The 21,342-nt window shown below is 42.7% G+C and overlaps 2 protein-coding genes across 2 annotated transcripts; one reads left to right on the top strand and one right to left on the bottom strand.

Annotated features, from left to right (window-relative positions):
* The first annotated feature begins 3 nt into the window (after positions 1–3).
* On the top strand, positions 4–11,663 carry LOC110530276 (E3 ubiquitin-protein ligase TRIM63). Its single transcript, XM_021613198.2, has 9 exons — positions 4–406; positions 796–971; positions 7,268–7,448; positions 7,780–7,875; positions 8,071–8,304; positions 8,601–8,623; positions 8,709–8,833; positions 9,070–9,455; positions 11,207–11,663. The coding sequence occupies exons 1-9, from the start codon at positions 239–241 to the stop codon at positions 11,300–11,302; spliced, it is 1,485 nt and encodes a 494-aa protein (XP_021468873.1). The 5' UTR covers positions 4–238; the 3' UTR covers positions 11,303–11,663.
* Positions 11,664–11,782: 119 nt separating this feature from the next.
* Positions 11,783–13,143, bottom strand: LOC110530277 (corticoliberin-1-like). The gene is made up of 2 exons (XM_021613200.2): positions 12,990–13,143; positions 11,783–12,585 (listed from the first exon to the last, which is right to left on the bottom strand). Exon 2 carries the CDS (start codon positions 12,563–12,565, stop codon positions 12,050–12,052), a length of 516 nt encoding a protein of 171 aa, XP_021468875.1. The 5' UTR covers positions 12,566–12,585; positions 12,990–13,143; the 3' UTR covers positions 11,783–12,049.
* Between the last annotated feature and the right edge of the window lie 8,199 nt (positions 13,144–21,342).

Here is a 21,342-nt window from a genome sequence, read left to right as displayed (position 1 = left end):
GGGTTTCTAAAAACAGCCTGTGACATTGGATTGCCAGCTAGGGAGCAACGCAATCCGTTAGAAGAAACTTTGAGGACAGCAACGAGCGCCTGAGCAGGCCCAGTGACTCTGCATTGTTCAAAAGGAGTAGACATCTTTGATATTTGCCAAGTTAGTTCTTTAGGGATTGGGGGACCATTGGGGGACCATTTGTTGGTATCCCTAAAGATCAGTAGTGTTTTTGTTTTTCAACTGTGCAATGAGTATCTCTCTGGGGTATTCACATTCCACAAAACAAGACAGCACCATGGACAGCTTGGAGAAACAGCTCATTTGCCCTATCTGTTTGGAGATGTTTACCAAACCGGTGGTCATTCTCCCTTGTCAACACAACCTTTGTCGAAAATGTGCCCAAGATATTTTCCAGGTAGGTTGGTTATTATACAGCTGAACTTTTCACTTTTAACCTTTACTGCTGTCTCTTGATAGGCTATGTAAAGTTACAGGTTTATCTCTGTCAAAAACCATTCATGTACAGTAAATGTACAGCATTCTGAAATTATAGTGAAGGTATTGCTCATCCTTCAATTGTCACTGTTTAATTACCACTTATTTGGTCATGTTAAAAATAAACAAAAAGTGTTTTGTCATCATGTATACCTCTTGAAACCATGCCATTTCCAGATTCATCTAGCACACAAGTTCAGTAACCAATGCAAATACTACTCACCTATATCAGACAACAGTAGGCCTATATTCAAAAAAATCCATGACCGGCTTTATCTAACGCCATTACTGCTGTCCTGATCTGTGTAGGCCTCAAACCCTTATCTATCGACCAGAGGAACCACTGTGACTTCAGGGGGGCGTTTCCGCTGCCCATCCTGCAGACATGAGGTGGTCCTGGACAGGCATGGTGTCTATGGCCTCCAGAGGAACCTGCTGGTGGAGAATATCATTGATATGTACAAACAGGAACAGGAGTCCTCAAGGTGAGGAAAAAAAGGCCTAATAAGAGAAGACAATGGGCCTAAAACAATGGGTCTAAAACAATGAGCCTAAGACAGGCAGAATATCATTGATATATACAGGAGTCCTCAAGGGTAGACACTACAGGCCTATTTAAAATGATTGCGGCAGACAATCTAGTCAAAGGCACTCAGTAGTAGTCCCATGTATGTCTGGCCCATTAGACATACAGAAACCCCCCACACCAACAAATCTGGACTTCAAGAAGACTACATATTATCCAAAACAACATATAATGAATCTGAGTACTACTGATGGGAAATGGAAAATGAAAGAAGAATATACAGAATGTACAAAACATTAAGAACACCTGCTCTTTCCATAACATATCTGAATCCAGGTGAAAACTGTGATCCCTTATTGATGTCACTTGTTAAAATTCATTTCAATAAGTGTAGAGGAAGGGGAGGAGACAGGTTAAAGAAGAGTTTAAGCCTTGAGACAATTGAAACATGGATTGTGTATTTGTGCTATTCAGAGGGTGAAAGGGCAAGACAAATGTTCTAAGTGCCTGGTAGTAGGTGCCAAGCGTACCGGTTTGCGTCAAGAACTGCAACGCTGCTGGGGTTTTCACGCTCAACAGTTTCCCCTGTGTATCAAGAATGGTCAATTTCAGTTTAATCCACCCGAAAAAAACAGAACAAATAATACAACAAATATTGTGGTTAAACTCAAATAGACTATTTTTTTTAAAGCATTCATTTTTTATTCACTTTTTTTTTTTAAGGAACAATCTTTGTAAATGACATCATGAATAGGACTGGTGGAGTTAAGTCACACATGCAGCTAACATATGGAAATGTCTGCTCTACCCAAAATTACAAGTAACTAATTGCAGCATTAGGGCAAAAATGGAAGAGGAAAGTGGAAGGAGGAAAAAGTAGGGAACTGTCGGCCCTGCATTAAAGACCATAAAATCGTGATGAATAAATAAGCCGACCAGTTTCATTGAAGGACCAAAAAAAATGACAACTGTGCCATATACAGTTGAAGTCGGAAGTTTACATACAACTTAGCCAACTACATTTAAACTCAGTTTTTCACAATTCCTGACATTTAATTCTAGTACAAAATCCCTGTTTTAGGTCAGTTAGGATCACCACTTCATTTTAAGAATGTGAAATGTCAGAATAATAGCAGAGAGAATGATTTATTTCAGCTTATGTTTCTTTCATCACATTCCCAGTGGGTCAGAAGTTTACATAGACTCAATCAGTATTTGGTAGCATTGCCTTTAAATTGTTTAACTTGGGTCAAACGTTTCGGGTAGCCTTTCACAAGCTTCCCACAATAAGTTGGGTGAATTTTGGCCAATTCCTCCTGACAGAGCTGGTGTAATGTTACGGTTTTCTTCTGTCGAAGGAGAGGAGGACCAAAATGCAGCGTGGTAATTTTAAACATCTTTAATAAAGATGAAAATACGAACAATATACAAAAACAATAAACGTGAAAAACCGAAACAGCCCTATCTGGTGCAAACAAACAGAGACAGGAACAATCACCCACGAAATACCTAAAGAATATGGCTGCCTAAATATGGTTCCCAATCAGAGACAACGATAAACACCTGCCTCTGATTGAGAACCACTTCAGGCAACCATAGACTTTTCTAGACAAATCCACTAACCACAATCCCACAACCTACAAAAAACCCCTAGACAAAACCAACACATAATTCACCCATGTCACACCCTGGCCTGACCAAAATAATAAAGACAACACAAAATACTAAGGCCAGGGCATGACAGTACCCCCCCCCCCAAAGGTGCGGACTCCCGGCCGCACACCTAAACCCATAGGGGAGGGTCTGGGTGGGCGTCTGTCCACGTTGGCGGCTCTGGCGCGGGACGTGGACCCCACTCCAACACAGTCCTAGTCTGCTTACTTCACGTCCTTAGATTGGCGACCCTCGCCGCCGACCTTGGCCTACTAACCTTAACCAAGGGCCCCACTGGACTGAGGGGCAGCTCCAGACTAAGGGACAGCTCGGGACTGAGGGGTAGCTCGGGACTGAGGGGTAGCTCGGGACTGAGGGGTAGCTCGGGACTGAGGGGAAGCTCGGGACTGAGGGGAAGCTCGGGACTGAGGGGAAGCTCGGGACTGAGGGGAAGCTCGGGACTGAGGGGAAGCTCGGGACTGAGGGGAAGCTCGGGACTGAGAGGAAGCTCGGGACTGAGAGGAAGCTCGGGACTGAGAGGAAGCTCGGGACTGAGAGGAAGCTCAGGACTGAGAGGAAGTTCAGGCAGGTTGATGGCTCTGGCGGATCCTGGCTGAATGGCAGATCCTGGCTGACAGGCGGCTCTGGAGGATCCTGGCAGACTGGCGGCTCTGGCGGATCCTGGCAGACTGGCGGCTCTGGCGGATCCTGGCAGACTGGCGGCTCTGGCGGATCCTGGCAGACTGGCGGCTCTGGCGACTCCTGGCAGACTGGCAGCGCTGGCGACTCCTTGCAGACTGGCAGCGCTGGACAGGCGGGAGACTCTGGCAGCGCTGGACAGGCGGGAGACTCTGGCAGCGCTGGACAGGCGGGAGACTCTGGCAGCGCTGGACAGGCGGGAGACTCTGGCAGCGCTGGACAGGCGGGAGACTCTGGCAGCGCTGGACAGGCGGGAGACTCTGGCAGCGCTGGACAGGCGGGAGACTCTGGCAGCGCTGGACAGGCGGGAGACTCTGGCAGCGCTGGACAGGCGGGAGACTCTGGCAGCGCTGGACAGGCGGGAGACTCTGGCAGCGCTGGACAGGCGGGAGACTCTGGCAGCGCTGGACAGGCGGGAGACTCTGGCAGCGCTGGACAGGCGGGAGACTCTGGCAGCGCTGGACAGGCGGGAGACTCTGGCAGCGCTGGACAGGCGGGAGACTCTGGCAGCGCTGGACAGGCGGGAGACTCTGGCAGCGCTGGACAGGCGAGGCGCACTGTAGGCCTGATGCGTGGTACTGGCACTGGTGGTACTGGGCCGAAGACACGCACAGGAAGCCTGGTGCGGGGAGCTGCCACCGGAGGGCTGGTGCGTGGAGGTGGTACTGGGTAGACCGGACCGTGCAGGCGCACTGGAGCTCCTGAGCACCGAGCCTGCCCAACCTTACCTGGTTGAATGCTCCCGGTCGCCCTGCCAGTGCGGCGAGATGGAATAGCCCGCACTGGGCTATGCAGGCGAACCGGGGACACCGTGCGCAAGGCTGGTGCCATGTAAGCCGGCCCAAGGAGACGCACTGGAGACCAGATACGTAGAGCCGGCTTCATGACACTTGGCTCGATGCCCACTCTAGCCCGGCCGATACGAGGAGCTGGTATGTACAGCACCGGGCTATGCACTCTCACTGGAGACACCGTACGCACCCCAGCGGTGCCTGCCCGGTCTCTCCAGCCCCCCGGTAAGCACAGGAAGTTGGCACAGGTCTCCTACCTGGCTTCGCCATACTCCCTGTGTGCCCCCCCAATACATTTTTGGGGCTGTCTCTCGGGCTTCCATCCGCGTCGCCATGCTGCCTCCTCATACCAGCGCCTCTCCGCCTTCGCCGCCTCCAGCTCTTCTTTGGGGCGGCGATATTCTCCTGGCTGTGCCCAGGGTCCTTTACCGTCCAAGATTTCCTCCCATGTCCAGAAATCTGGATTTCGCTGCTCCTGCTGCCGCTGCCTGTCACCACGCCGCTTGGTCCTGTTGTGGTGGGTGATTCTGTTACGGTTTTCTTCTGTCGAAGGAGAGGAGGACCAAAATGCAGCGTGGTTATTTGTAAACATCTTTAATAAAGATGAAAATACGAACAATGTGCAAAAACAATAAACGTGAAAAACCGAAACAGCCCTCTCTGGTGCAAACAAACACAGAGACAGGAACAATCACCCAAGAAATACCTAAAGAATATGGCTGCCTAAATAGGGTTCCCAATCAGAGACAATGATAAACACCTTCCTCTGATTGAGAACCACTCTAGGCAACCATAGACTTTTCTAGACAACTCCACTAACCACAATCCCATAACCTACAAAAAAAACCTAGACAAAACCAACACATAATTCACCCATGTCACACCCTGGCCTGACCAAAATAATAAAGACAACACAAAATACTAAGGCCAGGGCGTGACATGTAACTGAGTCAGGTTTGTAGGCCTCCTTGCTCGCACACGCTTTTTCAGTTCTGCCCACAAATTTTCTATAGGATTGAGGTCAGGGCTTTGGGATGGCCACTCCAATACCTTGACTTGATGACGTCTCTGGAAAGACATCATTAGACACTCTAATCAAATCAAATCAAATGTATTTATATAGCCAATCGTACATCAGCTGATATCTCAAAGTGCTGTACAGAAACCCAGCCTAAAACCCCAAACAGCAAGCAATGCAGGTGTTGAAGCATGTTGGCTAGGAAAAACTCCATAGAAAGGCCAAAACCTAGGAAGAAACCTAGAGAGGAACCAGGCTTTGAGGGGTGGCCAGTCCTCTTCTGGCTGTGCCGGGTGGAGATTATAACAGAACATGGCCAAGATGTTCAAATGTTCATAAAGGACCAGTATGGTCAAATAATAGGTCTGGGACAGGTAGCACGTCCGGTGAACAGGTCAGGATTCTATAGCCGCAGGCAGAACAGTTGAAACTGGAGTAGCAGCACGGCCAGGTGGACTGGAGACAGCAAGGAGTCATCATGCCAGGTAGTCCTGAGGCATGGTCCTAGGGTTCAGGTCCTCCGAGAGAGAGAAAGAAAGAGAGAAAGAGAGAATTAGAGAGAGCATACTTAAATTCACACAGGACACCGGATAAGACAGGAGAAGTACTCCAGATATAACAAACTGACCCTAGCCCCCCGACACATAAACTACTGCAGCATAAATACTAATGTACATGTCCTCTTGCTCAGTTGTGCACCGGGACCTCCCACTCCTCTTTCTATTCTGGTTAGAGCCAGTTTACGCTGTTCTGTGAAGGGAGTAGTACACAGCATTGTACGAGATCTTCAGTTTCTTGGCAATTTCTCGCATGGAATAGCCTTAATTTCTCAGAACAAGAATAGACTGATGAGTTTCAGAAGAAAGAGTCTTTGTTTCTGTCCATTTTGAGCCTGTAATCGAACCCACAAATGTTGATGCTCCAGATACTCAACTAGTCTAAAGAAGGCCAGTATTATTGCTTCTTTAAATCATGGCAGTTTTCAGCTGTGCTAACATAATTGCAAAAAGGTTTTCTAATGATCAACTAGCCTTTTAAATTGATAAACTTGGATTAGCTAACATAATGTGCCATTGTAACACAGAAGTGATGGTTGCTGATAATGGGCCTCTGTAACCCGTTTCCAGCTACAATAGTCATTTACAACATTAACAATGTCTACACTGTATTTCTGATCAATGTGATGTTATTTTAATGGACAAAAAAAAATGTTTTTCTTTCAAAAACAAGGACATTTCTAAGTGACCCCAAACTTTTGAACGGCGGTGTATGTTTTCAAAATACAACTTCTGTCACTAAATATACACTGTAGACTCCCTACAGAATATGTATCTACAGTATCTACATGTAATTGACTTACTGTAACTACATTAATGGTAGTCTCTGGAAAGACGTCATCAGCTCTTGCTATTTTTGCGTAATCAACGTCATGTTATTGAGTATATTGCAGCGACAAGATGAATACAATTTTCACATGGACACGTTGTTTGAATCGGTGTGAAAAGCACTGCTCTGGGTACCAACAGTGTGGTAATCAATTAACCACGGTTTACATAACACAATTGGACTATTAAAAACAGTTATTCCAAATGTTAACATACTCTTGGTTGCCAAATCAACATAAATTACAAAGTAATTGCTATTCTGACTTGCCAACATTCCACGAGGAGAAAGTCTGTCTGTACTACATTGTTTTATTTACTTTGAAGTGACATTATTATGGCTTAAAGAGAGACACTTAGTCTTTGAGTCTCCAAGACATCGTTTTTGTGACTTTCCAATGTGACGGACGTTACTGTGCTTGTTTAACAGTAGAGCTTCCTCGCTCACAAACCCAGGTTAACTCTGTTAAACCAGGGACGTTGAGTTTTTAAAAAGGTCACAGGGAAGTCTTTACCAAATGTATAGTGTTACACTCTTAGAAAAAAGGCTTCCAAAAGGGTTCGCGGCTGTCCCCATAGGAGAAACCTTTTTGGTTCCGGGTAGAATCCTTTTTGGTTCCAGGTGAAACTCTTTTTTTTCTAAGAGTGTATTAATCTGGATCCCCTAAGTATGACTGTAACCTGTACTGTAGCCCTCTGGTTCAATCTGCAGCAGCAAGCCTGAGCCTGAGCCTGCCAGGTGTGACCAGCCCATGTGTGAGGAGCATGAGGATGAGAAGATAAACATCTACTGTGTGACGTGTGGTGTGCCCACCTGCTCTCTCTGCAAGGTGTTCGGAGCCCACAAAGACTGTGATGTGGCCCCAATCAACACTGTGTTCAATAAGCAAAAGGTTAACTTATTTATTTTACATATACTGTCTATCTCTTTTTAATAACGATGCTTTACAGGTATAAACTCAGCATTTTTTCTTTCTATCTAGAATCTAGGTAGAACCCTTTTGAGTTCCATGTAAAAACCCTTTACACAGAGGGTTCTACATGGAACCTAAAATAGTTCTACCTGGAACCAAAAAGGGTTCTTCAAATGGTTCTGCTATGAGGACATCTGAAGAGTCCTTTTAGGTTCTAGATAGAAAAAAAATGAACAGAGTATCAGAGTTGGTACATACAACGTCCCTCTTTGTAAAATAATGATGAACCTCCTCTGTGTGTGTGTTTCAGACTGAGTTGACTGACTGTATAGCCATGCTAGTGGGGAACAACGACAGGATTCAAGGCATCATGAGTCAACTGGATGAGACCTGTAAGACCGTTGAGGTGAAGCCTTCAATCTTTTCTCCTTTCTTATGTTTCATCTATAACAGCATTTCCACATTGTATAAAACTGCAATAATATTGATGGTAAAAAAGGTATTCTTAATTTTTACTCACCCTAATTTTGACTTCTGACAATATCTATGACCCAGTTCTCTGTCGCCTCGACCTTACAGTGCAATCATGGCTGTCTTCCAGGAGAATGGCAGGAGGCAGAAATCCAATGTGTGTGAAAGTTTTGATCACCTTTATGCCATCCTGGAGGAGCGGAAAGGGGACATGACCCTGAAGATCAACGCAGAGCAACAAGAGAAACTGGACTATATAAATGGCCTCATGAGGAAGTATAGAGAGCACCTGGAGAACATGGCAAAGATCGTGGAGACAGGGATACAGACAATGGAGGAGTCAGAGATGGCTACTTTCCTGCAGGTGATGACACACTTTTTTTTTGTCCAGAAGGGACAAGAATGGCCTTTATCTACAAAGATAACAAATTACTACCACATAAAATAGGCGTCTGAAATTCTGCATAAGTGACATATCAATATTATATAAAGTTATGTACCATGTCTAAATCAAAAAGTGTTAACACGCTATCACAAACATCTTGTCTTCTGAGATGTCTTCAGAGATTTCTTCCCAGAAGACATGTTGTGCAATGTATTCTAATGTTTCACATCAGAGCTTTCTGAGAAATAATTCCTTTCTCACCTTTGCTCCCACAGACTGCAAAGCCTCTTCTACAAAAGTGAGTACACATACCCGTTTGCCAGTTTTCGTCTGTAGGACTGATCTGTAGAACCTTGTACCTTTGATCTCCCTTTGTCCACCAGGCTCATTGCAGGCACTAACATCTCCAACCTGGACAAAGTGGAGCGTGGCTATGACAACATGGATCACTACGCAGCCAACTTTGAGCGGGAGAGGAGGGCACTGCACACCATAGACTTTGTGAAAGGTAGGGAGTATAATGAGTATTATGAGTACACCACCAGTACACTCTCTTCATCTCCCTTGGCATTTCAATGCTCTTTCACAATGTGACCAAAATCACTTCTTCCAGTGCCGTAGAGACTGTGTTAACTGATGATATACAGTAAATAACAAGAACAAGATCAAATAAAAACTCAGTAGAAGCACTTTCCCATTATACAATATAAACCAATCTTATTTTGAAATCAAATTATTGTTCAGATGATGAAGATGATGATGAGTTTGAGTTTGAAGATGGAGAAGAGGAAGTAGAAGTGAGTGGAGTGACAGGGGTGACCCGTACAGATGTCTCTCCTGCTGCTGCAGTGGCTGTTGGGGCCAACCCTCCAAAGCCCCAGCTGACATCACCCCCACCCCTGCCTCAGAGACCTACTGAAACCCTAGGCGACACCGCTACACTGGCCACTCCACAGGCCCCCGTCCATGCAACAACCCCGGTACAATTCCCATCCTTAAACCCAACCCCAACTGCCAGCGCACAGGCCCGCGCCACAACCCCAGTCTACTTCCCAACTTCAACCACAACACCAGTTCAGTTCCCAAGCACAGCCCCGGTCAACTTCCCATCAGCAGAGCCACCGACACAGGTGAGAGAAACATTTGTGACACACTACAGCCTAGCCGGGAGATTGACTGTAAATGTCTCAACAAAATAAATTATATAATAATAACAATACATGAGCCGTGGCTAACTCCATTCTAGCAGCCATCTTGTAAGGGCCTTGAAAGAGAGTGTGTATTTCTCAAGTAAACCCCTAGCGCAGTGACAGTCGAGGTCACACTTGAGTTCACTAACCGTATGGATATTGGGCGGCAGGTAGTCTAGTGGTTAAGAGCGTTGGGTCAGTAACCGAAAGGTCACTGGTTTGAATCCACGAGCCAAGTAGGTAAACAAATCTGCCGATGTGCCCTTGAGCAAAGCACTTAACCCGAATTGCTCCTTGTAAGTCGCTCTGGATAAGAGTGTCTGCTAAAGAAAATCTAAAATGAATATTGCTTGACTTTAATCTCCTGCCCTCTGTATGAGGAAAAAATGGTTGTTGAAACCAGTCAATAACCAGTCTGTATCAGAACATTCCAGTCATTGTTTAAAGCAGCTGTGCTCTGCTCAGCTCTGAGTTAGCCTGCATGGAACCTGGCCTGTGTTACAGAAGGGGCTTTCACCTCAGCAGGAGGCTTTAATGATGAGACACCTGCCTGCTCTCTGGTTGCTGGGGCACTGCGTGTGAGGGGTGATGCAGGGAGGGGGAGGCTGCTGTTTTCATTGGGATAATTATCAGCCACTCTGTTACATGTCATCACCATTGAGTTCATTTACATGTGGAGTGCTAATTTGAATGAGCATATAGTTCACACCAACATAATCAGGTGGATTCAAATTAGAAGTGAAAAGCCACCTGGAACAGTTTGCATTCATTCCAGAGGGAAAAAAATAGGCTTGGGTGGCCTACTGATTCATAGAGGCAATTATCATAAAGGGTCTTTGTGTGTGTGTGTGTGTGTGTGTGTGTGTGTGTGTGTGTGTGTGTGTGTGTGTGTGTGTGTGTGTGTGTGTGTGTGTGTGTGTGTGTGTGTGCATAACCTAAAATCATCACCTCATGTTGCATACAATAACTCTAGTCTTTGTCACAGTTGCGGCTTTGTTTATTGAACTGCATCAGCTTTGGAGACTGATAAAGTCTACAATTATTGAGCTTTTGGGTCGGATATGTTTATTTCTTTCTTTGCGCACTGACTAATACTTAAGCAGTCAATCTATAACACTTAAAAGGTTACCTTTAAATTGAAAACATGAGATGCTTCAATTCAGTGCAATGTTCTTTTATCAGGTCAAATTGCTGTCTGCTATTGTGTACTCTGAGGTTATTGTATCGGTATGATTATGGTAATTCAGGACATCATGTTGATTGATACAGGAAATCATGTGGGCGTGGTTGTGGGTGGCTATGTGTGTGGTGAGATAAATATATATTTTAGAGTCAATTTGTCTTTCGTATCTCGTAGTAGCTCTTTAGACTACAAAATATTTGATTTCCTTCATGAAAATTGTGTTAATTAGTGCTTTGGATTATGAAAACAACTATATTTTCCACTCAGAATGTCAGAATTGTTCCTTTGTTTTAGTTCATTTGCATGGACATGTCGACATTTTATAGATATCAGAAATAGTTCTATGTATTCTGTCCAAATAAGACTTTACTTGTTCAATATACATTGCGAGTAATTTGATCCCATTTAGAATCGCCATTCTGAACAATTTACTATTTATTATTTGAGTAGCTTCGCAATAGTTCAGTGACACAAGGGACATCTAATGGTTTTGCTCTAATTTTCACAGATGTCCTCTGAATCGGGATCAACTCAGCAAAACACAGATGACAAAGATGGACCCAAACACGTCTTCTCCTTTTCTTGGCTGAACAACCAGAAATAGATTATCATCTTACCTCAAGACCGTACTGAAATTGTTGTAATACTCCATTGTCTTGATTGAGTCAGCATCCTGCTGCAGGAACGGTTTAAATAAGTACTCTGTTACCGTTGAATAACTGTAATTTATCTGTAAATGCTCTCTAGCACTTGCAGTATATTCGTCATACTGTGAAAACAAACGTCATTGGGCTGATTTCTGACTTGAGAAAACTGTGCTTAATTTGGCACACCTTTGCGCAATAGATTTACGCGCCAGTCAGAAGAACAACCAGAATGTATTTATACACTCAATTTAGGCTACACAGCAAGCAATAAATGTAACTTTTCAACTTTTTTATTACAAATATAAATATTAGACGTTCTCTTGCACAACAAATGTGATTGGTTGCTCATATTGTATTTTATTATCAAACTTTAACCAGTTGTACAATGAGAGGGAATATCAGAAAGAGAGGATGAATGTGTGACTAACAGTATATACAAAACATGTTATGCTTGAATATAAATTAAGACAAAGGATATTTGTTCAGTGTCAGCATGTCAACGGGCTATGTTTGCATCTCATCAAACAATGTAATAACTATACAGCGAATTACAACTCGATTTTACAGCTCTCGTTTAAATAAATACAAATGATAAATAAAATAAAGAAAGTTAACCAATTAAAGACTAATACAGAAATGGAATAGTACCGTACACTTTGTGCAAGATGTAAACAAATTATTTGGCAAATGTGTTTCTAACACTTTCATTTCCCGAATATGTCCATCATTTTTCGGTTACTATTTGCCTGCTGTGCTAATTGCTCGGCTCGAGCCATTTCTAGAACTTCCCTCAGCAGGTGGAACGTCAGGTCCAAAGAGATCGGTGGCTCTTCGCCCGGACCGGACCTCTTTCCTCTTTCCATGGAATCACCCATCTGGTTAGCGTAGCTGTTTAGAAACCGATTTATGTCACCGACTTTACCTTGCAGCAGGCGCTGCGTGAGCTGAAGTTGTAATGCCCTGTTGACCGTTGTTGAGGGCGCAGCAGCTCCAGGAGATGTGTTCGGCGAGGAGGACTGGAGCGAATTTTGATTGGAGTTGTCTAGCCGAATTAAGTACTCCTCTCCTAGTCGCAGAAGAATAGGGAGTTGCTGTTGCAGCTCTGCCTGTAGATTGTGGGATGGATGGACCGCCCAGGGGGTTTCAATAGCTCTACATTCATAGCGAGGTTGGAAGGCACCAAGTAGAGCCACGGCGAAAACGAAGACATTCACCTTCATCTCAGGAGATTGGGAGGAATCTGAGAATGAAATGTAGGCTAATTTGTATCATAATTAAAGTGAAGATGCATGTTAAGTAGCCTAGGCTGGGAATGTCCCTTTGACAAAAAGTTGTATTTTCATATGCCGCAAAGACTGATTTTGTATTTTACATGTATTTTATTTGCATTGAAAACAATAAAAGCGGTTGCTTATGTTGTAATTACTTATTTAACTATAATATGTTATTTAATTACTTTTCAATTCCATTTTATGTTAACTATGTACACCTCATCGAATAATATTATTCAATACTGTATAAAAGTATTAAGTACTGCATTTTATGGTAAATATGCTACATTTCTATCAGTAATTAAATGATCTGCACACAACACCACAACTATTTCCTTAAATTAAACAAAAAATTCAAGTGGTTGTCAAATACCTGAGTTTAACTGTGACAGAAGATGTTTCTGTGAAGTTGCTATGAAAAGGATATCTCTTCTACAATAATTGTGCCTTCCAATGAACCTGCAACAGTGCGTTTTCAAAACAGCATCGAAACAAGACTTATATATAATAGACCTGAGACCATCATCGCGCTCTGACATGAATCATGATGGTCTGCGCAAGCGCTAATGTAAAGAAGTCAAGGCAAGACCTGAATATGAATGGGGAGCATCCCTCAGTCCACAATGGTCCCAGAATGGGGTTAATATCAGATGAGTCATAAAGTAATTGGGATGTGTGGTTTTCTAGAGTGCCATTGTTCAACTAACTATTGATGTGGCCTTGCTCCTGAATCAATGAAAAAATGATATGGACAGTGGTACAGGGATAATAGTAAAATGCAATCATCATCTTCACCACCACCATTATCACCACCACCAGCATCATTGTGATACAGATTTTTACCCATTATAAAGCAAGGAATTAGTTTTGAATGACTCAATACGGTTTGTTCCAAAGTGGATGCAAAGTATTACATACTGAACAAATGAAACATGTTTCACGAGCAGACATAAAATATCCCAAAAATGTTCCATGTGCTCAAAAAGAATATGTCTCTTTAATTATGTGCACAAATTTGTTTACATCCCTGCTAGTGAGCATTTCTCCTTTACCAAGATAATCCATCCACTTGACAAGTGTGGCATATCAAGAAGCTGATTAAACAGCACGATCCTTACACAGGTGCATCTTGTGCTGGGGACAATAAAAGGCCACTCTAAAATGTGCAGTTTTGTCACACAAAACAATGCTATAGATTTCTCAAGTTGAGGGAATGTGCAATTGGCATGCTGACTGCAGGAATGTCCTATGCCCTCCCAGGCCCACCCATGGCTGCGCCCCTGCCCAGTCATGTGAAATCCATTAGGGCACAATGAACTTACTTCAATTGACTGATTTCCTTATATGAACTGTAACTCAGTAAAATTGTTAAAATTGTTGCATGTTGCGTTAATATTTTTGTTCAGTATATTTTAAACAGGTGATTCGATTTGGCAGGGGTCAATGCAACGGCAAAGGTCCAGGTACACGTACCAGCCTGCCAAGCTGGCAAGCGAGGTGGGTGGCTTGCACTTATAGAATACAGAAAAGACCCTTGTGGCCTTTTCCAACTGCAATTATTTGGATTGACTCATTAACATTTCACACAGGACAACCTGATATATCAGAACAGATTACGAGGTAGAAGTTGCGTTTGAGGGAGAAAATAAAGCAATTTCCTAAGTATTTCACTGAACCATATTATCGCCTAATAAAGAGTAAGTTATAAATATAGTTGATTCATATATAATGAAATATATGACCTTATAGCCTAGGTCTCAATCTGTTCACATCTGTATGTTTACCTGACTGCACATACACAGAGAAGAGATGAGCAACATCCAAGGCATCATAAAGGTATGGACGGGCCGCTCCTGTAGCCAACTGCTCCTATAGCCAAATTCACCCTTGTTTTTTTTCTGCAAAAAAAATGCAAAGAAAACCACCTAAGAAAACCAGAACCGCAGATAACAGGGAGTTAGAAAGAAGCACTAGGCCTACTTCTTTGCTAGAAGAACAGCTACTGGTGTTAGGCTATATCAGCTGATCATTGCTAATTTAGGGTAAACAGCGAGTTAGCTAGGCTATGCTGTCAAAACAGGCTAACTACTATAGTATTTACTGACAAACAGTCAAACTGCAGCTGCGCACTTCCCTGTCCCTGACTGTGAGACAAAACATTCTAACAATTCAAAGTAACCTACTGGTGATAGTCATTTCCAACTCACTGCCTCAAGCCAAGTCTAAGACCAAAAGGCTCATTAACAGCTTCTACCCCCAAGCCATAAGACTGCTGAACAATTAATCAAATAGCTAACTACTATGGTATTTACTGACAAACAGTCAAACCGCAGTTGCCCCTTCCCCTGTCCCCAACTGTGAGACAAAACACTCAGGGACCCCTACCACTGCTGCTACTCGCTGTTTATTATCTATGCATAGTCACTTTACCCCTGTACCCCCGCACACTGACTCGGTATGAGTACCCCCTGTATACATGTATAGCCTCTTTATTGTTATTTTATTGTGTTACTTTTTATTATTTTTTACTTTAGTTTATTTGGTAAATATTTTCTTTACTCTTCTTGGACTGCACTGTTGGTTAAGGGCTTGTAAGTAAGCATTTCACAGTAAGGTCTAGGCTTGTTGTATTCGGCGCATGTGACAAAATAAAGTTTTGATGTGATGCTTGTCCAGTCGTCTGTGCACTGCTGCGCTTGTGGCGGAAGAAGGGAGGAGGAGGAGGGGACTTTTTTAAAGATTAATAAGTTCTTGAGAAATGATCTAGTTTGATAGGCAATTCAATACATTTAACATTACAAGAGAGAATTGAGACTAAAAATAAAAATAAAAGTAGCCTAATTAGTTCAAAAGGGCACTTTTTTAATAGGAGGGCAAAAGGGGAGGTGCTCCAGAACCCCTAGCGCTTTATCTGCGCACATGCCTGGTTATGGGTTTAGGTCAGTCTAAAACCCTGGCATTATGCCAATAATGCACAAAGTGTAGGTGTATGAAGTTGACATTTGAATGAACAGTCCACTGGACTGTAGAAGTGGGAGAGCATGGCAAACCCTTTTCATGCTTACATAAGAAACATTATTTGAGCTCAGGCTATGTAAGACACATTTTCACTAAGAATTATGTTATAAAAAAATTAGGTCATACATCCCTTCAAGGGCCAAGTTTCACTAAGATCATAATTAGAGCTGTTAAATGTTTCTCTTCCTACAATAAATAGGTCCAGGGTGCGTCCCAAACGACACCTTATTATCTATACTTCTTTTGTTCGGGATCTGGATATCCATGTTCTATCAAATAAAATAAAATGAATCATATAAAATGTTATTTTGCGCTGAATACAACAGGTATTCCTTACCATGAAATGCTTACTTACAAGCCCTTAATTAACCAACAATGCAGTTTTAAAAAATGGAGTTAAGAAAATATTTACCATGACTATTGACTACAGACTATTGATTCAGCATTTACAGTCATATTAAAGATTAATTGGGAAAAATGACTAGAGATACAACCAGTTGTTCAAACAAAATGTTCCACTGGGTCCAGGAATGGAAATAGACAGGAATATCGTTAGTCAAGGCAAGTGTATTTGTCATAAGCACAGGATACACATGGTAACCAGTACAATGAAATGCTTACTTGCAGGTTCACCTCTCAACAACACAACTTAATTAACAAGAAAATAAATAAGCTCAATGGAATAAAAATAGAGTACATTTAGCAGAATATGAATACAAGGAAGTCACTCAAATAAATTCACAGTAGGATATTTACACATGTGCCAGGGAGGGAAGGATATGGAGGAGGATGTGTGAGTGAATGTGTGAGCGAGTGCATGTTTGCAAAGGTGCGAAGAGTCCGCGCAAGCCCACTGGGCACACACTGTTTTAATCAATGATATTACGTTGAACCAACGTGGAATAGTTGTTGAATGACATCTGTGCCAAGTGGGAGGAGATTGTTGGTGTGCAGGTGGTCGGTCCCGGCTGAGGTGTTCAGCAGTCCGATGGCTGTCTGATTAAGTCAGTAAATGACTATGAGTGTTTCTAATTCATCATCTCTGCTTTCTCCACTCAGCCAATTCATCAAAATGTGAATTTAATTCAATGCCTCTAAAAAGACAGAAGATGCATTAGGATGATTTACCAATATGTGATCTTGCAATAAAATGTGTATCTATTGTACATGTACAGTATTTGAAATAACTTAACGGAATGCAGGACACATTCTCTGGGATTTGTCTGTTACACTCCAACGGTTTTAGGGGGTCATGCCTTTGGTCCACAGTGAATATTCTAAGTGAGATCTTTGAACTTTCTCATAACTACAAATACAAAACAATGCCGTCAGCTTCATTCACATTTGGGCAAAATCTGAATCACAAGTAACATTGGTCTATTTTCAAAAGCTCATCAAGATACAAGATGGAGTTAAGTTGCTCTACCAAGCCATCTCCAGAGCAAGCTCATTATAAAGTTCTGTTCCCATTTTCCCAGAATTATCCAATGAATGAACCATGATGGGAGGAATTCTATAGGGACAGTATATTGAGGTTATAGTCTTTGAAATGCATTCCTGTCGGACAGGGTTAGGAAGAGGATGCACACAGGCATGCACGCACACATACCTCTGAGATGGCACTCCACCAATCAGGCCTTTGTGGTAGAATGGCCAGATGGAAGGCACATGACAGCCAACTTGGAGTTTGCCAAAAGGCACCTAAAGGACTCTCTGACCATGAGAAACAAGATTCTCTGGTCTGATGAAACCAAGATGAAACTCTTTGGCTTGAATGCCAAGCGTTGCTTCTGGAGGAAACCTGGCACCATCCCTACGGTGAACCATGGTGGTGGCAGCATCATGCAGTGGGGATGTTTTTCAGCGGCAGGGATTGGAAGACTAGTCAGGATCGAGGCAAAGATGAACTGAGCAAAGTACAGAGAGATCCTTGATGAAATCCTGCTCCAGAGGACAGGACAACGACCCTAAGCACACAGCGCAGCAGTCACTTCAGGACAAGTCTCTGAATGTCCTTGAGTGGCCCAGCCAGAGCCCGGATTTCAACCCGATCAAACATCTCTGGAGAGACCTGAAATTAGCTGTGCAGCAAGAATGGGAGAAACTCCCCAAATACAGGTGTGCCAAGCTTTTTGCATCATGCCCAAGAAGACTCGAGGATGTAAATGCTGCCGAAGTTGCTTCAACAAAGTACTGAGTAAAGGGTCTGAATGCTAATGAAAATAAATAAATAAATAATCCTGTTTTTGCTTTGTCATTATGGGGTATTGTGTATAGATTGATCAGGGGGAAAAACAGAATTAGGCTGTAACCTAACAAAATGTGGAAAAAGTCAAGGGGTCTGAATACATCCTGAAGGCACTGTATGTGTAGCTAGCCTAGTGATGATTACAAGATAGATAAGACATGTATTTGGGTATTTCTAATCCTCTCACAAGATTAACAAACAGCTTTTAAAACACCTGTTTGATATTGAGAGATTCAACAATATATGGGAATGTGTCCTTTTTTTGCTCTGTACTATAATGTGTGAATAAATATTGATTTTATGCAACGTTTACGGGCATGGGCAGAATATAAAAAATATTGCCGTCAATTCATCTTTTGTGTGTTCCTCATCAACTTTTCAGTTGTGCGATTTATCCACAGGCAGTACACATAATGTTTTATTGAAGACTTTATTTTTTGTCATCCGATGGCTTTAATTTCAATAATTGACATGCGATCGGAATCATAAGTGTTGTTAACGACGAAACATACATATACATCAACAGCTGCTGGTAGGAAAATAGATGAGCCCCTAAGTCCCTGAAGAGGTCATTAGTGGAGCTCATCTGTATGGTGAAATTCAAGACTACGTCCCAAATGGCACCTTATATTCCCTATTTAGTGCACTTCTTTTGACCCAGGGCCCATAGTCATTTGTGACATGTCCTATGTTTGTATAAATATAGCTATTTAGGGTAAACAAGGTATAGTGATTGCATGAATAGGCCTTTATTAATAGGCCTATGAATAATTTGTTATTTTATTTAATGATCAGATTTTAATGATGGTAAAAAAAAATCTATGCTATCTGCCTGTTTCCTCTCCTGTGTCTGATGCTGTGTGTGGTGTGCTGCCTTATCCCTGCCAATCTGACCTTTATCGGCCAATGAGTGACTGATGATGACAAAACGCCCAAGCTCGCTCTCATTGATTTTATATTTCTAATTGTGATGGACCTCACAAGCTTAAATAGCTCCATGATTGGGTGATCAAAGACATCACTTGAGATGCAATACAGGCATTTGTGCACTTGTAACTGAGGACAGACTTTGCCATACAGAATACACCATACACATGTATTAACAGAGTTCCCCTATGGAATACATACAGTATAATATACACTAAAGTATCCAGAACAACATATAGAATGAATCTGAAACTACTGATGGGAAATGTAATTAAAGGAGAATATACACAATGTACTAAACATTAAGAACACGAGCTCTTTCCATGACTTAGACTGACCAGGTGAATCCAAGTGAAAGCTATGGTCCCTTATTAATGTAACTTGTTAAATCCACTCCAATCAGAGTAGATCAGGGGTTCCCAAACTAGGGGTCACGGCCCCATGTGGGGGTCGCCTGATATGAAAACGGGGTCACGGGATAATTCCAAAATCCTGGTAATTTTTTTTTTATATATACAGTTGAAGTCGGAAGTTTACATACACCTTAGCCAAATACATATATACTCAGTTTTTCATAATTCCTGACATTTAATCCTAGTAAAAATTCCCTGTCTTAGGTCAGTTAGGATCACCACTTTATTTTAAGAATGTGAAATATCTGAATAATAGCAGAGAGAATGATTTATTTCAGCTTTTATTTCTTTCATCACATTCCCAGTTGGTCAGAAGTTAACTTACACTGAATTAGTATTTGGTAGCAGTGCCTTTAAATTGTTTAACTTGGGCCAATTTTTTTTTTATAAAACAGAAATATGACATTTACATAAGTATTCAGACCCTTACTCAGTACTTTGTTGAAGCACCTTCGGCAGTCATTGCACCCTCGAGTCATCTTCAGTATGACGCTATAAGGTTCGGCACACCTGTATTTGGGGAGTTTCTCTCATTCTTCTCTGCAGATCCGCTCAAGCTCTGTCAGGTTGGATGGGGAGCGTTGCTGCACAGCTATTTTCAGGTCTCTCCAGAGATGTTCGATCGGGTTCAAGTCCGGGCTCTGGCTGGGCCACTCAAGAACATTCAGAGACTTGTCCCGAAGCCACTCCTGCATTGTCTTGGCTGTTTGCTTAGGGTCGTTGTCATGTTGGAAGGTCAACATTTGCCCCATCCAGACTAGTCTCCCAGTCCCTGCCGCTGAAAAACATCCCCACAGCATGATGCTGCCACTACCATGCTTCACCGTAGGGATGGTGCCAGGTTTCCTCCAGATGTGACTCTTGGCATTCAGGCCAAAGAGTTCAATCTTAGTTTCATCAGATCAGATCATCTTGTTTCTTATGGTCTGAGAGTTCTTTAGGTGCCTTTTGGCAAACTCCGAGCATTTTGTCATGTGCCTTTTACTGAGGAGTGGCTTCTGTCTGGCCACTCTACCATAAAGGCCTGATTGGTGGTGCTGCAGAGATGGTTGTCCTTCTCGAAGGTTCTCCCATCTCCACAGAGGAACTCTGGAGCTCTGTCAGAGTGACCATCAGGTTCTTGTTCACCTCCCTGACCAAGGCCCTTCTCCCCCGATTGCTCAGTTTGGCTTGGTGACCAGCTCTAGGGAGAGTCTTGGTGGTTCCAAACTTTTTCCATTTAAGAATGATGGAGACCACTGTGTTCTTGGGGACCTTCAATGCTGCAGACATTTTTTGGTACCTATCACCAGATCTGTGCCTCAACACAATCCTTCCTTGGATTGTTTCGATCTCATGGCACTTTCAACTGTGGGACCTTATATAATTTCTGATCAATTGAATTTCCCCAGGTGGACTCCAATCAAGGTTCGAATACTTATGCAAATAAGGTATTTCTGTTTTTAAAATGTATAAATTAGCAAAAACCTGTTTTCGCTTTTTCATTACGGGGTATTGTGTTTAGATTAATGAGGAAAAATAATAATTGTATCTATTTTAGAATAAGGCTGTAACGTAACTTAACAGGGAAGGGAAGGGGTCTGAATACTTTCCAAATGCACTGTGTGGAGATATGGGATCAGAGCATGACAATGGTTATCGAGTGGGAGGGTTGGAAAGATTTTTCAAATTGAGAGAGGAGCTGTTGTCATTCACAATGGAAGTAAAAAAAACAGACTTTGTTGACTTTCTGTTTAATAAAAAGAAAATGTGTCTCAATGCCTATGTAAACATACATATTTGGGAAACTGAATGAACTGAACGCAAGCATGCAGAGGAAATACAAAACTGTTATACAGATGAGTGACCGAATCAGTGAAATCCATTTGACTGTAATCCTGACTGAGTTGGCATGCCGGCAAGTGAAACAGAACAGCTGATCGAGCTGTAGACAACGTCACTATGGAGGACTTTTGGTTCCTGACTCAAAGGGAATACTGTACGTTCTCCCTCCGAGCATTAAAACTCCTGCTACACTGATACAGTGCTCTCGTCTGTATAATCCAGGTTGGATGTGACAGGAGAGATGAGGTGCACACTGTCAACCCCGCCCCCTGACTTTGAGAAGTTCTGATGCAAAA

The sequence above is a fragment of the Oncorhynchus mykiss genome, chromosome 8 (assembly GCF_013265735.2).
Source record: "Oncorhynchus mykiss isolate Arlee chromosome 8, USDA_OmykA_1.1, whole genome shotgun sequence".
In the NCBI taxonomy this organism is placed as follows: Eukaryota; Metazoa; Chordata; class Actinopteri; order Salmoniformes; family Salmonidae; genus Oncorhynchus; species Oncorhynchus mykiss.
This window is presented reverse-complemented; position numbering and strand designations above follow the sequence as displayed.

Bases quoted from the DNA above. Each gene is read 5' to 3' on its own strand.
- LOC110530277 (XM_021613200.2), bottom strand. From the start codon at position 12,565: ATGAAGGTGAATGTCTTCGTTTTCGCCGTGGCTCTACTTGGTGCCTTC.
- LOC110530276 (XM_021613198.2), top strand. From the start codon at position 239: ATGAGTATCTCTCTGGGGTATTCACATTCCACAAAACAAGACAGCACC. The intron at 407-795 runs GTAGGTTGGTTA...TGATCTGTGTAG, and splicing joins GTGCCCAAGATATTTTCCAG to GCCTCAAACCCTTATCTATC. The intron at 7,876-8,070 runs GTGAAGCCTTCA...GCTGTCTTCCAG, and splicing joins AGACCTGTAAGACCGTTGAG to GAGAATGGCAGGAGGCAGAA.